The sequence below is a fragment of the Sorghum bicolor genome, chromosome 6 (assembly GCF_000003195.3).
Source record: "Sorghum bicolor cultivar BTx623 chromosome 6, Sorghum_bicolor_NCBIv3, whole genome shotgun sequence".
NCBI classification, from domain to species: domain Eukaryota; kingdom Viridiplantae; phylum Streptophyta; class Magnoliopsida; order Poales; family Poaceae; genus Sorghum; species Sorghum bicolor.
In genome coordinates this window covers 48,159,583-48,176,006 of record NC_012875.2, presented here as the reverse complement: position 1 = coordinate 48,176,006, position 16,424 = coordinate 48,159,583, and the positions used below count along the sequence as shown (strand labels likewise).

The following is a 16,424-nucleotide window of genomic DNA, read 5'->3' as shown; positions in this document are numbered from 1 at the left end:
ATCAAACCAACTATCCTAGACATATAATCAAAGTAGACAATGACTATTGCAATTAAGAATATATAAGAGATTAAGAACAATGTTGCCTGAATCATAATATTGAATACAATAAGAGAAAGGTACTAGAGCTATACCAAACTCCGCGCTCCAGACAGACGCCACGGGGTCCGGATCCCGCTGAAGAACTAGAACTCTTCTACTTCTAATCTAACTAGGCTAAAACTATGAACTAGAGAGGCTCTGATGAACTAGAGAAGGCTCTTAATGAATGGATCTCCAAATGACTTGATGCCTCCAGGGAGGGGGGGTCTGCCCCTCTATTTATAGCCCGGTGGGATCGACGCGCGCCGTAGGATCAAACCGACTTAACCAAGGCCAAGATGACTCCTCGGAGGCAGTGGAGGAAGCTTCTAGAAGGGGGACCAAAACCCTAGAGTTGGGGCGCCGACCGGCGCCATGGTGGGGCCGGCCGGCCCTACCTGGCGGCCTCTGGTCCCCGGTTTCCTCCGGTGTCTTCCAGACTCTTCTCCCGTCCCGTTCGTGGTATTTTTCGTGGCAGATAAGTTTTGTGGTAAATATGCACTTGAATCCCTCTTTTCAGCTTATCTGAAAATAGACCCTGGAAAATACAAAATATGCAAAACTCGTGAAAATTGTCAGTTTAAACCCTAGACTAGTGTGTTTTCATGTTCTCCTTTGGGTTTAAAGTTCTAATAAAAGTTGACATTATCGACCGTCAACAACCAGTTTAAACCCCGTGTATCTCTTCCTGCATCACCATCTGGATTAAGGGCACGCGCGCGCACACACACACACATCTAGATTACATAAATACCCAAAAAAAATTACAAGCTGTGAATAGCTCGATCTCAAAACCAAACCTATACGATGCTTTGCAGTATGAATGACCACATAGGTAAATTCTCAGCAAAAGGCCTGAGAACCAATGCTCAACAAACGACAGCCAACATTCATGTAGGCAGAGTTGATAAACTTCTTCTTTCTCATGTCTTTCTTCTTCTTCTTCTTCTTCTTCTTCTTCTTCTTCTTCTTCTTCTTCTTCTTCTTCTTTCTGCCACCGAAGAATGAGAAAGACTGATCTGTAACTTATTCTCCCTAGTCCTTCATCATTGCCGGATCTAACCACGATAAAACGAAGAAGAGACCAGAGAAAATTATTGCATGACGGCGACACCATCTCTGTCTTGATATCGCCATCCGAAAATAAAAGTCTATATGTTATCAAATCCATGAGGATCCCAACGCCGTAGTTGTTGCCCGCATCTTCAACGGAGCCGCCATGAAAAAAACGGTTTCACCCTACCATCTCACCGTCACTGGACGAGTAAGGAGGAGAAAATAAATCACCAAAACCAAAAAACTTAGCATGAAGAGACTCTAACCCTAAAGACTCGATCTAGTGAAAAAACATATTAAAAGTAATGGATCCCCACTCCCTTCGGCCTCTGGTGATTATCACCACAGGGGAAGAGAGGGAGACCAACGATGATAGAGGTAGGAGCGACGGCCACAGCGACGACCTTAAGGCGTGAGCCCTAGCAGCTCTGGGAACCGACATCTTTGTCACTTCTAGAGTACACAGTTTGTATACAAGATAGCATAGAGAGCAACTGAGCAAGAGTGAGGAGAAAATATGCCTGTGCTAGCCAACCGCAAGGACCAAACAACGCAGTTCACGAAAAAAAAGAAAGAAAAGCAACAATACATCAAGCTAGCAAAGAGAAAAGGTGAGCAAGAGAAGAGACCCGCAAAACTCGCAAGAACCGTTAACACAAAGACAGCAAAAACCCGTCTGTGATTGCGGTCATCACAGACGGGTAAATACCCGGCCCGTCTGTGATGTAATCAAGCATCCTCACAGCTCACACACGCATGCACGAATTGATGCAGTTGAGGTCCGCCTCTGCTATTACAGACCCTGGCTGGCACAGTGTCTACGAGACGTAAGACGTTTTGATACGTTGAAGCAAATTCCTGTTACCTTCTAATACCTTCGGCTTGCGGGCATGCATTTTGTGGAAAATACGGTAAATCTTTGTCCGTTTCTCCGGATCGCGTGTGCTTTGATTTGAACTGCGCGGTACGTCAGTTAAGTCAGTCGTTGGCTTGTACAGTAGTTGGCAGTAGTCCAACGATTTGGAAGGGGAAGAAGATCCGAAGATGTACTCTGTGGTCGCCGTGCTCGATCGTGTTGCTGACTGCTGTACGTTGCCCTCGGAGAGAAGGCGGCGACAGCGCGCTCAACTTTGTCTAGCGAGATGGAGACAAAAACACACCGTTGGTCCGGTTCGATCGGCTCCTGCTGGGGCCTCCTCGGATCGGATCGATACGTGGTCTCCTCTAGTCAAGTTCACGGTTATACCAGTAGTAATCTCTTCAAATTAGCCGCCTTTGAATTTTTGCCAAAAGTTCGGCAGGCGTCATCGTCGTCTCACCGTCTCCACATTTTGGCATTTTGCCCGCTCGCTCGCGCGCGTGTGCATAAATGATCGACCCCCGAGACCGTAGCTTTGCTCATTCACAACCTGCTGCTCTTGCTTGGTCGTCGTCTCTGTAGCCGATCGATCAGCGTAGTAGCCACTGTCGTCACAGTTTCTTTATTTATTTCCCATCATCTGTCGGAGCACGTAAATCGGCTGCGGGCGATCGACCGGCGACGCCATGTCCAAGGTACATACCAAGGCCTCTCTGTTTTGCTCTTTACTTTGGCTCGCCACATGCATGTCCTTTTTAGACGAACGGAGTATATATGTACGTACATGCCCCTGCCAAATTAAAAGAAACTGATGCTAGCTTGCGCTCGTCGTTACGTTGTTGTTGTTGTTGTTGCAGCAAAAGACTGTGATCAGGCTGGGCGTACCCAACGCCAAGAACCGGTCTAAAGCCATGCAGCTCGCATCCAAAGCTGTCGGTACACATCCATCACACTCTAGCTTGCTATTGTCTTGGTGATCGTCGTGTGCGCACTGCGGTGTGCGGGATCGATCTGTCCACATATCCATGAACAACAGTATACACTCATCTTGTTCATCAGTAGTACTTACCACCTCTCGCCTCGATGTATATGCAGGAGTGAACTCGGTGGCCATCGCCGGCGAAGCCAAGGACCAGCTGGAGGTGGTAGGAGAAAGCGTCGACATCACCTGTCTGATCAATCACCTGCGCAAGAAGGTCTGCCGCGCCGACATCGTCGTGGTGGAGGAAGTGAAGGACAAGAAGAAGGAGGAGGAGGAGAAGAAGAAGAAGGAGGAAGAAGCCAAGAAGAAGAAGGCGGAGGAAGATAAGAAGAAGGCGGAGGAAGCAAGGAAGAAGGCGGAAGAAGAGTTCAAGAAGCTCTGGGCGGCGTGCCCGCCGCCGCCGTACAACGGTGGTTATTATAGTTACCCCGGGCCGCCGGCGACGTTTGTATGCGAGGAACAGCCAGCAGCAGGCTGCCACATCATGTGAACTGGAGCTGCGTACTTAAGATGGATTTTGCCCGGCGTGTATATGCTTAATATGTTTGTGATTTTGGTTCTGAACTTCTGACCTCTCCGTGAATCGTGCTGGGCGCATGTGCACAAACCATCACTGGCAGTTGGCAGAAATGAAAGCAAACCAGAACCACATCCAGATGTAAACTATGAAAGCATATTTCATATAAGATATTAATGATGCTCATTTGAATTCTTAAGTACTCAATTCATTTTTAATTATAAGGCGTTTGACTTTTTTTATATCAACACTAGTAGAAAAGAGTACAACGCCGACGTCTTTTTTTTATACTACAGGCGGTTGTAGTTATCACGCGCCTGTAGTGTAAAAAGAGCGATGTCAGAATTACGAACCGCCTGTGAAGATGCATTTTCACAGACGGTTTTCCTAACAAAACCGCCTGTAGAAATCATGTATTTCTACAGGCGGTTCTCCTAAGAAACCGCCCGTAAAAATCATATTTCTACAGGCGGTTTGTTAAGAAAGCCGCCTGTAGAAATAATTTGAAATTTAATTTTTTTGAGTTTTTCAAATGATCTTGTTTGAAAAAACTGTCAAAATAAAAGTTGTAGATCTCGAAAAGTTATGAAACTTTGTAGTTGATAATTTTTTCATTTGACATCATCTTGTCGTCGAAAACTACGTTTGAATTTCTTAAATTTGAAATTCAAATTTTGTAAATGACCTCGGATGGAAAAACTTCCAATATAAAAGTTGTAGATCTTAAAAAGTTATGAAACTTTGTAGTTGACAACTTTTCCATTGGAATCCGTTTAGGGCCTCAAATAATCAATATATGCTCGGTTTGTGATAATATGTAGGGAACTAAACTCTAATATAGACACAAGCGAGTGATAGGTGAAGTGGTAGAGGAGGCTACGATTAAGGGCAAGGTCTCAGGTTCGAATCCCACCGGCCACGAAGCACGCGATTTTACGCGAAAAAAAGCACGAATAACCAGTGAGCCTTTCCTGAAATAAAATGTTTTTTTTCCTATTTTTATGGAAAAATATTTCTACAGGCGACCGCCTTTAGAAATACATTTCCACAGGCGGTCTGTGGAAACTCTTGATTTCCACAGGCACCCAGCGCAGGTGGTTCTCCAAACCGCCTGTATAGTGCTTCTATGTACTAGTGACCACCACCGTTCTTGCATCCGGCGGCGAAGACGACGGCGGCCTGACGCAGTGACGCACATCCACCTCTACCTCCACGAGACGTTCAAGGGCGCCAACGCGACCGCGATCACCGTGGTGGCGTCCCCGCGGGGCTCCAACTCGTCGTTCGGGTCCGTGGGCGTGCTCGACGACGAGCTGCGCGTAGCCGATAGGCCTTCCCTGTATTAAAATTTTTTTTTTCCTATTTTTAAAAACCGATTTCCTATTTTCTAGAAAAAGATTTCTACAGGCGATTGGCATAACTGAACCGCCTGTAGAAATGCATTTCCATAGGCGGTTCTTAGTTACCGCCTGTAGAAATGTCTCATTTCTACTGGCCTCCAGCGCAGGCGGTGCTGAAAAACGCCAGTAGAAATGGGTTTTCAGCCGCCTGTACAGTATGCGTCTGTACTAGTGCAAGTTAACCACTTGTCTTATTCAAAAAGTTATGTAAAATACCATTTTCTTTGTCGTGGCTTGGTTTATTAGTAAAAGTTCTTCCAAAATGATTTAAATTTGACTATATTTGCACAAAAATTTTTTAATAAGAGAAGTGGTCAAACTTGGAGTTAAAAAAAGTCAAATTATTACACATATGTCTACAAGCTACTATCTACTCCATCTATCCTGTAATATAAGAAATTTTGAGTTACCCTAAGTCAAATTATTCCAAATTTGACAAAATTTAAAACAAAAAAGAGCAAAATTTATGAGCACTCCCTAACATGCACAGGGGACTGCTAGTGAAATTCACTCAAATAAAATATTTATGATATCTGAGATGGCAAGGTTGAGATGTGTCCTTGTCATTATGTATGATGAGTGATTGCTATGGAAATATGTCCTTGCTGAAACATAGTTGGATCAATTACAACACTGCAACCTCTACTGAAAAACCCCTATGCGGGAGACAAGTGAGGCGCTAGTGAGCATAGCGAGCGCGCGTCGTGTGCAACTAATGCACGACGTGGGCAAGCCGAGCTAGCGCTTGGTCTGGTGAGGTTGTGGTCGTGTCGTTGGAAGTTAGAGCGGCTCTTTGCTCTTGCGAAGAGCTTTGACGATGATCTATGGTGGGTCTTCACCTCTTGTGTTTGTGCCCAATGACGAGGCCTTTGCATCCATGGGCCACTTCTTGCTTTTGGTGGATGGTCAACATTCATGGTTTGTGCTTGTAGAGGCAAAGTCAGCGCTGCTTCTTGTTGGGCGCGACGATGCTTGGCAACGATAACATGTTATTTGGTGCGGCTAGGTGTGTTGGTGTTCAGGTGTTGGTCATGTGCAAGAGGTGATGAGAGACGACACGAGTGAAAGTGAGAAAGATGAGGCAACAGACATATGAAATTGAAGTGCGGACGTATACATATTGATGCGGAAATCATCATGTCCAAACATTTAGAGTCAAGTCTCCGTCAGAATGGAGGTGAGGGCGCGCTATTTTTCTTCCTCGCAGCACCGACGCGGGCGGCCCACTGCACCACTGCTCCTCCTTTGTCAACATCTCCGACAGCTCTCTCCCTCCCTCGTCTCCATCTATGGCGGGCTTAGAAGGAAGAGGCTCAAGTGAGGCAGGGAAGCCAGGTGGTAATGATTGTGGCCTGGCGACGGCGGTGACGGCCGAGCCAAGTCAGGGCAGGAGGCTTCCGGTGGCTCACTGGAGAGCATGGCCATGGCAGCGATGGTGGGAGTGGGGGCGGTGAGAGAAAGAAGGAGCTAGGTCACCACAGGCACAATGAAGGATGGTGGGGACGGCACGTGTAAGGTAGGAGAGAAGAAGAGCACTAGTGCCGGCGCACAGCTTCAGTCTGAACCGGTAGACCCTAGCAGCCCCCTCGACGTATTTAGGAGTGAAAGCAAAGGTGGGGTTGAGAGACCATGGAAGAGGACCACCTAGGAGTGATGGACGAGCTCATTCAGGCATTTGAGCGACACAATGTCTGTCCAATATCTCTTATTTTGGCACGTGCTCCTTTTATATCTACACGGTCTCTAAAACCTAACTTTGACTTCTTATTTTTATAAAAATATTTATCAAAAAATGGTATATGTATATTTTTATGAAAGTATTTTTTAAGACAAATCTATTCATATGATTTTCACATTTTCAAACTCAACAACTTGCTCGCAAAAAAAAAATCAACAACTTAAAAGTTATTCATAATTTATATTTCTAATATTTGACTCAAATCTTGTTCAAAATGAACTTTTTTATAGGTATGGAGGTTATGGGCGATAAAGTTTACCGTCCGTCGTATCAAATGTCTAGACACATGCATGACTAAATATAAACTATTTATAAAACTAAAAACATAACTAGAGAGTAATTTGTGAGACAAATCTTTTAAGCCTAGTCTATGATTGGACATTAGTTATCAAATAAAACAAAAATATTATAATACCTATTAAAGTTTAACAACTCAACCAAACACCACCTAACAGATCATTGCCCACTGTGTGTCGGCCCACTATCTTGTTCAAGTAGTACTCATGAGTGTATTTTTTGAGCGGGGAAAGACTGCTCGTTGACTCTGCGTGTTCACATTCGCACCGTACCACCCTGATTGCCAACGATACCAAACGCTACCTGTACTTCCTTTGAAAAATCTGCGTTGCCGCGGCTTTGGAAGGGCTCCGGGCAGAGAAGAGGCCAGCTGCGAGCGCGTCACCCAGCACCAACTGCCGTCAAGTCAAGTCATTGTATACTAATACTACTGTAGTATATATATATTTTTCTTTCTTTCTCCAGGAACACGCCGTCCCTTTCGATGAGGACCGAACGGACCCGTCTCTGACTCGCTAGCTCGGTAGTTGATGATGCGATGACTGATGACTACAACATAGCACGCGTACAGTAACGCTCCTAAGTCAGTCAGTCGTCGTCGTCGTCGTCGTCGTGTAGTATACGTGTCCTTGCAATTCTTTGGGACTTTGGAGGGAGTCAAAGATCATCGTTCCGACGAAGGATCGTCCGCCTTCACCTGTTCCCGGATTGCCACCCGCCCGCCTCGTCTATAAAAATGCCGCGCGCGCACCTGTTGCAGCCAGTTGCTCCATCACAAATTCACAAGGCAGCTGCCGAATTGCTCCTGCAGAGTGCACACTGCAGAGCATCGGTCCATCGCCATTCGTCGCGGCGGCCATCCCGTCCGTTCAGCCTTTCCTGCTCAGACGACTTGTCGTCGTTCCCTACATCTGATCGTAATCCTCAGCGGCGGCGCGTAGATCAGCAGCAGCCGCGATGAAGGTAATTAACTGTCTGAAAGAACAGCTAGCTACTAGCCGTCTGAACAATCTTTCAGCTCCTCGAATTCGCTGTTCGTGCCCCCCATCATGTATGCACCCGACTCATCAATCTCGTGCTCTCGTTGCTGCATGCAGCAAAAGATCGTGATCAGGCTGAGCGTGGCGAGCGACAAGTGCCGGTCCAAGGCCATGGTGCTGGCGGCCAAAGCAGACGGGGTGAGCAAGATGGGGATCACCGGCGACGGAAAGGACCAGCTGGAGGTGGAGGGCGACGGCATCGACACCGTCTGCCTCGTCAACTGCCTGCGCAAGAAGATCGGCCGCGCCGACATCGTCAAGGTGGAGGTGGTGAAGCCCGAGGAGAAGAAACCGGAGGAGAAGAAGCCCGAGGTCGTGCCGCTGCCGTACGGCTGGTGCTACCCCAATTACTACCAGTACCACCCGCACTGGTAGTGGTGGTGACTGGTCACCAGCGAAGCTGTTCGTGATAGCATACAAGCCGTTTTGACGGATTGGTATACAGTTGCCATTCAGCTCTATGATTGTACTTGTACCGGTGTGCGAATGAATGAAATATATATATGAAAAAGCAACAAAAGGAGGAAAAAAAAAGGAAATTGGCAAAGCTTACTTGTCTAAGTCTTAATGTTCGCTTTGCTCCTAGTTCCAACTGCGGAGGAGTGTTGGATGTAATTTGGTTAGTGAGCCTACCTATCTTGGCTCCCCACCTAGCGTATATGTAAGCACTGTGCATCTCTGAGAAATATATTGAGTATTCCATTCTTTCAATTTCCGTCAAATGCATAATACCGCAGTTCAAATTCTTCAGGAAATGGAACATTTTCTGCGTTTTTGATATGGGTCCCTTCGGGCTTAATGGTTGAGGATTTGGACAAGCGCAGTACTCATGTGTGAAAGGAAAAGCTTCAACTTTTCAGCAACAAAATGTTATTACTAGAAACAGCCAAATATGCCCATCTATTATACCAGCCTTCGCAAATTCAAATTGTTCTATTTTGGCTTGATCAGTATCGGTTTTCAGAACCAGACAATCGGCCACTAATTGTATTCGCAGACAGTCACCATCTGTACCCCGGATTTTCAACGATATTCTGGCACGTTAGCTAAAGGAACTTGGGCCTTGTTTAGTTACAAAAAATTTTACAAATTTTTTAGATACTCCGTCATATCGAATTTTACGGCACATACATAGAATATTAAATATAGATTAAAAAATAACTAATTACACAGATTACCTGTAATCTGCTAAATGAATCTTTTTAGTCTAGTTAGACTATGATGGGATGAATCTTGACTGGAGGTAAATCCTGAAGATTTGATGACTGGACCGGTTTGCTAAAGAAACATAATTGATCCATTATTGCCCCCCTTTCTCACTCTGTGCGCAAACCATTTCTATCCTTGCACAGAGCATATGTCATTAGGCAATATATAAACTACTCTTTTTAGGTAGTGTTCTAGCCTTTTGCATCAATGTATACTCCACCAGGCAACATATGACCAAGGCTTTGTTTACTTCCAAAAATTTTTGTAAAATAGAAACTGTAGCACTTTCGTTTGTATTTAACAAATATTGTTCAATCATAGACTAACTAGGCTTAAAAAATTCATCTCGAAAATTATAAGTAAACTATTTAATTAGTTATTTTTTATATATATTTAGTACTTTATGTATGTGTTGCAAGATTTGATGTGACGAAGAATATAAAAAATTTTATAAAATATTTTGGGAACTAAACAAGGCCCAAGCTAAAATGTACAGCAGTTCAACATATAATCGTCAGTCTGCACAAACTGAAGCCGTCTAGGAGTTGTTTTCCTTTGTCACCCTCTTCAGACTTTCAGAGAACCAGTCAGTATTTGCTGAAGGTGCTGACGTCAGGGTTGGTGACGGCAAGGAGGCTCAGAAAAAGGTCCACGGTGGACAAAGACTATAGCAAGTGGCAGGTCTTTCGTCACAAAAGAATGGCTTGACAAGTAACGCCTTATTTAGTTTCTAAAATTTTTTAAGATTTTTCGTCATATTAAAATTTTAAATGTATAAATAAAGTATTAATTATATATAAATAAAATAACTAATTATATATTTTATCTATAATTTGCGAGACGAATCTTTTAAGCTTAGTTAATTTATAGTTGAATAATAATTGCCAAATACCACAAACAAAAAAGTAGTCGAACTTAAAAAATTTCGCTATAAGTATACATGGCCTAAACGAAACGTCTGAGACCACCTCTGAAGACGACGCACGCACCAGCATCTTTCTATATGTTTTATCATGTGCAAGTACACATGTACCACTAGATGCATTTAGAATGGATTACTTCTAAACAAACTTTATCGGAGTGAGACCGATCGTTGACTCGTGCGTTTACATCGATCGTGGTATTAAAATTACGCATCTTTATGCTCGTTCAGACTCTGTACATACTTGACACCGGTGTTATCCAAACAAGATTATGTTTATCATGCTTTTAAAACCGATCCACGCCAACAAAGAGACACTCGTCATGACCCATGAGCCAACTGCCTGCAGAAAGCAGATTACACCTGGAGATTTGTTTCCTGTGAAGCTCCGCGGAAATACCAAGGTGACCTTCTGGATCTTGCCTAGCCTTATTAGACAGACAAAAAATTGGAACAATATAAGGTGTTTGATGTTTTGCTACCTGACGACGAGTGAAACTAATTCTCATTTGCTTCGATAAGCCAATTTGACTCTCTTTCTATAGGCATTTATAGCAGCGGTGTTCTCTATGGCTAAAACCTGGTTATATAGCGAGGCTAAAAGAGCTAAATTCAAAATGAGTATAAATAGCGATACATTGTACAAAACAACCATAGCGGCAGCTATAGCAGGCTATTTCTAGGCGAGGCCAACATGAATAAGGAAACCAAAGGTGTTCAACTTATCATGAATCCGTGGCAGGCTGAACGTGGTGTGCTTGTATGTGCGCACATGTTGAGTAGAGAGAGGGCATGCATGGATTTAAAAGCCAAACATTGTAATTTCAGTGAACAGACATCCTCACATGATATAACTGGAGGTTTGTTATTGTGCTCGGAATGAAGGAATCTCTTACTATACGAAATCTGCCCCAAAAACCCAGCTACCAGATCGTGCCACGTCGCCCGTTAATCTTGTGGCCGTTCGATCCAATGAACTTGCGACAGCATCCGTTGGATGCTGGATCGGGTTGGGTCTTCACCCGTTTCATCACGCTCTCATAACCTCACGAATCTTCTCGGCGCCTTGGCCCATCCGCTCGCTCGGCGTCTTACGCGACGCCTGCCTGCTCGCTCGGCGTCGATGGATAGGGCGGGATCGCAGGTGACCGGCAAGGCGCGCATGGTCCGTCACCGAGGCAGGGCGAGCTCACCGGCGACATCTCTCTGGCGCCGCCTGGCCAACAAGGCCGCCCTTGCTATTTCCTCACGTTCCAACCCGACGCCAACCTCCATAGCTGCCAGTTGCTGCTGATGTCTACCGCATTAGGCCAGCCCTGAGCCACGAGCAGCAGCGACGCCCCCTTAGACCAAGGCCCAGGTCTGTTTCCTGTCCCCAACTCCCGCAGGGATTGCAAAAAGACGTGCTCAGTGATACTAAAATCATTTTTCAATCTGCATGACCGAATATCGAAAAATTTCAGCAAACTCATCACTCACACATAACTTGCAAGCTCACAAAACATGTAAATCTTAGAATGTACTCCCTCCATCCTAAATTATAAGTCATTCCAAAAATTTTGGAGAATCAAAACATCTTAAGTTTGACTAAATTTATATGATAGGATAATAACATTTATGATATCAATTAAGTATTATCAAGTTCTCATTAATTATATTTTTATAGTATATCTATTTGATGCCATAAAACTTTATGATTTTTTTTATAATTTTGGTCAAATTTGAGATGCTTTGACCCTCAAGATTCTTAGAATGACTTACAATTTAGGATAGAGGGAGTATGATAATTATGCATCAGTATTACATATGTTTTTCTACATAATCTCACGAAGTATGATAATTGCCCAACAAGAACTAGCTCGGATTGTACCTTTGTATAACATTCTCCTCTGCTTGATATTATGATTTTGCTTTTGCTCCTAGTACTATTACTATTGTTTTCTTTGACCTTATATCTCCATACCACTTACAAAGAAGCTTGAATGTACATATGATTCGACAAACCAAACTGGATAAGTAATATTCAGTCATCGCATATGATTCTTAGACCTTGAGAAGAACAGAAATACTCATAATTATGTTTAATCCAGTTCATATAGTTATACAAATACAAAAATAATATATATACCCATCATATAATCAGATACTACAAACATGACATAATTTGCTTCCTGTGCAGCCTGATATAGCTTATATAATCAAATTCGTTCCTTTATCTAATTGATAAATATAACACACATCGATGTAATGCCAATGCTTGCCAATTGCATATACCCGTCGTTCTCTTTTTCTTTTCTCACTGTAACTACTTCCACCCAGAGGAAATCATGTTCTCAACTTTGAAGTGGTTTTGACTCCATAATTCGATTTTCTTTTGTTCAGTTAAATACATGTACTTATCAAAACCATATCGTCATCAGCATCCTTGCCAAGTTGCCATAAATGAAACACCTGAATGCTCTGTTCGTTTGAATATATTCTAATTTACATAGATTTTTTTTGACAAAGGGATTTACATAGAATTTATCTTATCTTATTGATTATTGAAGGCACGCTACTACTTCATGTTGCCATTGGATAAGTGCCATTTAACGATTTACATTGTTGGAATATACTCCCTCCATTCCAAATTATAATAAGATATTTCAAGAATCTTAGAATCTCAAGTTTGATCAAAATTATAGAAAAAATATAAAAATTTATGACTTCAAATAGATATACTATGAAAATATAATTAATAGAGAATTTAATGATACTTAGTTAATATAATAAATGTTATTATCTTATGAATATAATTTTGGTCAAACTTGAGATTCTTTGGCTCTACTCTTGGAATGTCTATAATTTGGGATGGAGGGAGTATATTCTCAGTGGCATTACAACAAGTTCAAAAATCAGAAGGCTACCTTGAGCTGGCGCGGCAACGCCGCGCCCAAAGTTTTATAGTTCCTACTGGTTTCTCCGCGTAGAATTTTTTTCAACCGTCTAAGGTAATTAGAGGCATCTTAGTTATTTTAGTGGATATTCACTTAGACCGATATCTTCTTTCTTCTGTCTGCGCACAACTGAACGCCACACGGATCTGCGGGAACCCAGGATGGTGCTCACGGTGCCGTCCGCTTGTCTGAGAATCATCGCAACCAACCATCATCTGTTTGGAGCTTTGGGCTACCACCTGCGTGGGGATCACCTTCCTTCCGATTCTCTTGAAGTCTTGATCCTACAGACACGCTCGACATCGATCTTGGCGATCCCGTTAAAGATCATAACAACGTCTAGCGGTCAGAGTGAGCCTTCACGGGGACGGGGACGGTGACGGAGAGATTTTTAGATCACAGGGACGGAGATAGGAAGTTAATACCCGACGGGAAATTCCCCGTTGCCATCTTGACTCTTGATCCTACAGACACGCTCCACATCGATCTTGGCGATCCCGTCAAAGATCATAACAACGTCTAGCGGTCAGAGTTGGGGCTGCAGTCGAAGTGGCAGCAAGGCAGCTACTACTCATCCTCACAGTCACAGGAGCCGAGCACAACCCCCACCCCAATTCTCCATCATTAGTTGTCATAGGTTCATAGCCGTGCGCAGGAGGCCCACACGTTCATAGGGGTCGCCGGGGCAGCAGCAGCCTGCGCTTGATCGAGATAGGCATGGATTCGTCGCCCGCGTCCCCTCGATCGTCCGTAGACGGCAGCCACGGCCTCCGAATATTTCACGGGCTCGGGTCCTGCCCAAGCAAAAGAAAAAGAGGCTTTTACATATGTATATATCATTACAAAAGTTAGTAATTATCTATAATAAGCCATTAAAAAAGTTGAGTTTTCACAGATGCCATTGCTCCAAATTCTTTTGCTCTCTACGTTACTTCCGTCAGATTTAACTCTAACGGTGTTAAACTACACGTATGAAAAGTCAAAAATACCCCTCTGAATATCCAATTAACTTTTTTGAGTATCTTAATGATCTTAAATGAAAAAACTCAAAACTAAAAAGCTGTAGATCTCATCGAGATCTAGGCCTTGTTTAGATGGGAAAAGATTTTGGATTTCGCTACTATAACACTTTTGTTTGTTTGTGGCAAATATTGTCCAATCATGGACTAACTAGGATCAAAAGATTCGTCTCGCGATTTACAGATAAACTGTGCAATTAGTTTTTATTTTCACCTATATTTAATGCTTCATGCATATGTCGAAAGATTCGATGTGACGGGGAATCTTGAAAACTTTTTGGTTTTTGAGGTAAACTAAACAAGGCCTACATTATTTATATAAAACATAATTTTATTTGATTTCGTATAAAAATATGTTTTTTCTAAGACATATTAATCATATCAAATCATATCTTTTTTGTATGGAATTCAATGAATATAATTTTTGTACAAATATTACTGATATTGTCGAGATCTATAACTTTGTAGTTTTGAGTTTTTTCATTTGAGGTCATTAAGATGCTCAAAAAAATTAATTACATATTCAGGCTTGAGGGTATTTTTGACTCTTTAAACTTGCAGTTTGACACCTTTAGAGCTACATCTGACGGAGGTGGCATAGAGAGCAAAAGAGTTCAGATCAGTGGCACTTGTGAGAACTCAACCTTTTTAATGGTTTGTAGCTAATTACCAACTTTATAATGCCATATATACAAAAGTCTCAAAGAAAAAACTCACCTATGAAATTACCGTAAATACCCTTTGAATTTAATTTGAAATTAGTTCCTAACCCACTAATTTTTATTAATTCGGGTCCATAACTTAAGTTTCTTTTAAATAGGTTGTTCTTATTTTTTAACCATCTGACGTCTAATGGATGGTTCTAATGATTTTCAAGCATAGTAAAATTTCTCTAAGTTTTGTTGTATGAAAATAGTGTTTTTGGATATATATTTATTAGAACCTTTTTTCTGATCTTAATGCTATATACTCCTTCGGTCTAAAAAGGAGCTTTCATCTTCTTTGTTTCCTAAAGTTTGTTTCTCTGTCTGTCTGTAAACCGTTTTCTTTCAATAAATTTCAGTAGGGGCGCAAACCTCTCCTATTCCCTAAAAACAATCTCACTTCTAGTCATAAGTTTGACCAAATATATTATAGTATGGTAAGTATTATTAGAATAACCATGATATATATAAATATATTTTCATAATTAATTTATTTAGGTATAAAAATGTTAATATTATTTCTTATAAATCTAGTTAAATTTAAAAATATCTGATTTTTTAAGAAAAATATATCCATTTTCTACCTAGGAAGAAACTGAAGTTACCAGCTACCACGAACGTTCTTATTACAACGATTCCTATGGTTCAGTTTCCACTCAAAAAATTTTGTCCCATCATATTGAAAAGGTAGACACATGTATGACATAATAAGAAAGTGTTTGGAACTGTTTCACAAACTCTACCGTGAGGGCACTCACAATGCAGACTCTATCATAGAGTCTAAAGTTATTTATTACCTCGAGCAATGTGGACTTGGAGTCTTATTTTTTCTACCTCTTTCTTCAATAAATATGCTGCCACATCAGCAAATACCATAAATAATATGTAATTAATTGTCTTGGACTCTGTAACAGAGTCTTGCATTGTGAGTGCCCTGAAGTAGCTTTAAAAAAACTGAAGTTTATGAAGTACCTCTTTAGGCGTGCTCTCACAACTCTACTTTTTTCCTTGAACTGAGTGCGTGAAGCTGAAACCGTTTGGCTAAAAAACCTAAAACGAAGGAGGAGAGCAATCCCAAACACCCCCTAAATATAGACTAAAAATAACTAATTACACAGTTTGTATGTATTATGCGAGATGAATTTTTTAAACCTTATTAGTCTATAATTAAGCACTAATTACTATAGTTACAAATGTGTTACCTAACAACTTTTCTTCTCGCGGACTAAACATGACCTTAATTTAGCCGCCTTTTAGTTTCCATTCGGCAGGCGGCGGCGTCTTCGTGGGTCCTGGCTCCGGCACCACATCATTTTGCCCGCTCGCGCGCGTGTGTAATAAATAGGCTGCTCTTGGTACTCCACCGGCAGCGCAAAACATAGTATAGCCGATCACCGTAGCTGCGTAGCCACCGTCACGGTTTCCTCTTTGTTCATCGTCATTTGCGGTAGGTAAATCGATCGGCTGCGTCGATGTCCAAGGTTAGCCCGGCCTTCAGTTTTGCTAGCTCTTACTTTGATTCGCCATGCGTGCATGTGCTCCCATATATGTTCAACAAAAGATACAGTCGTTCTCTCTTTGTCGAGAAGTCAGACAATTTTTAGAACTATTCTCACTGATGCTCTCTTTTTTAGAAGTCAGACAATATTTACAACTCTCACTGA

The 16,424-nt window shown here is 42.3% G+C and overlaps 2 protein-coding genes across 2 annotated transcripts; both read left to right on the top strand.

The window, feature by feature from the left end:
• Positions 2,525-3,702, top strand: LOC8058677 (heavy metal-associated isoprenylated plant protein 4). Its single transcript, XM_021462339.1, has 3 exons — positions 2,525-2,691; positions 2,854-2,932; positions 3,092-3,702. The coding sequence occupies exons 1-3, from the start codon at positions 2,683-2,685 to the stop codon at positions 3,466-3,468; spliced, it is 465 nt and encodes a 154-aa protein (XP_021318014.1). The 5' UTR covers positions 2,525-2,682; the 3' UTR covers positions 3,469-3,702.
• LOC8058676 (heavy metal-associated isoprenylated plant protein 16) lies at positions 7,674-8,683 on the top strand. Its single transcript, XM_002447957.2, has 2 exons — positions 7,674-7,893; positions 8,028-8,683. Exons 1-2 carry the CDS (start codon positions 7,888-7,890, stop codon positions 8,343-8,345), a joined length of 324 nt encoding a protein of 107 aa, XP_002448002.1. The 5' UTR covers positions 7,674-7,887; the 3' UTR covers positions 8,346-8,683.

Excerpts from the sequence above, each read along its gene's own strand:
- LOC8058677 (XM_021462339.1), top strand. Across the intron at positions 2,933-3,091 it reads GCTCGCATCCAAAGCTGTCG|GAGTGAACTCGGTGGCCATC; the intron begins GTACACATCCAT and ends ATGTATATGCAG.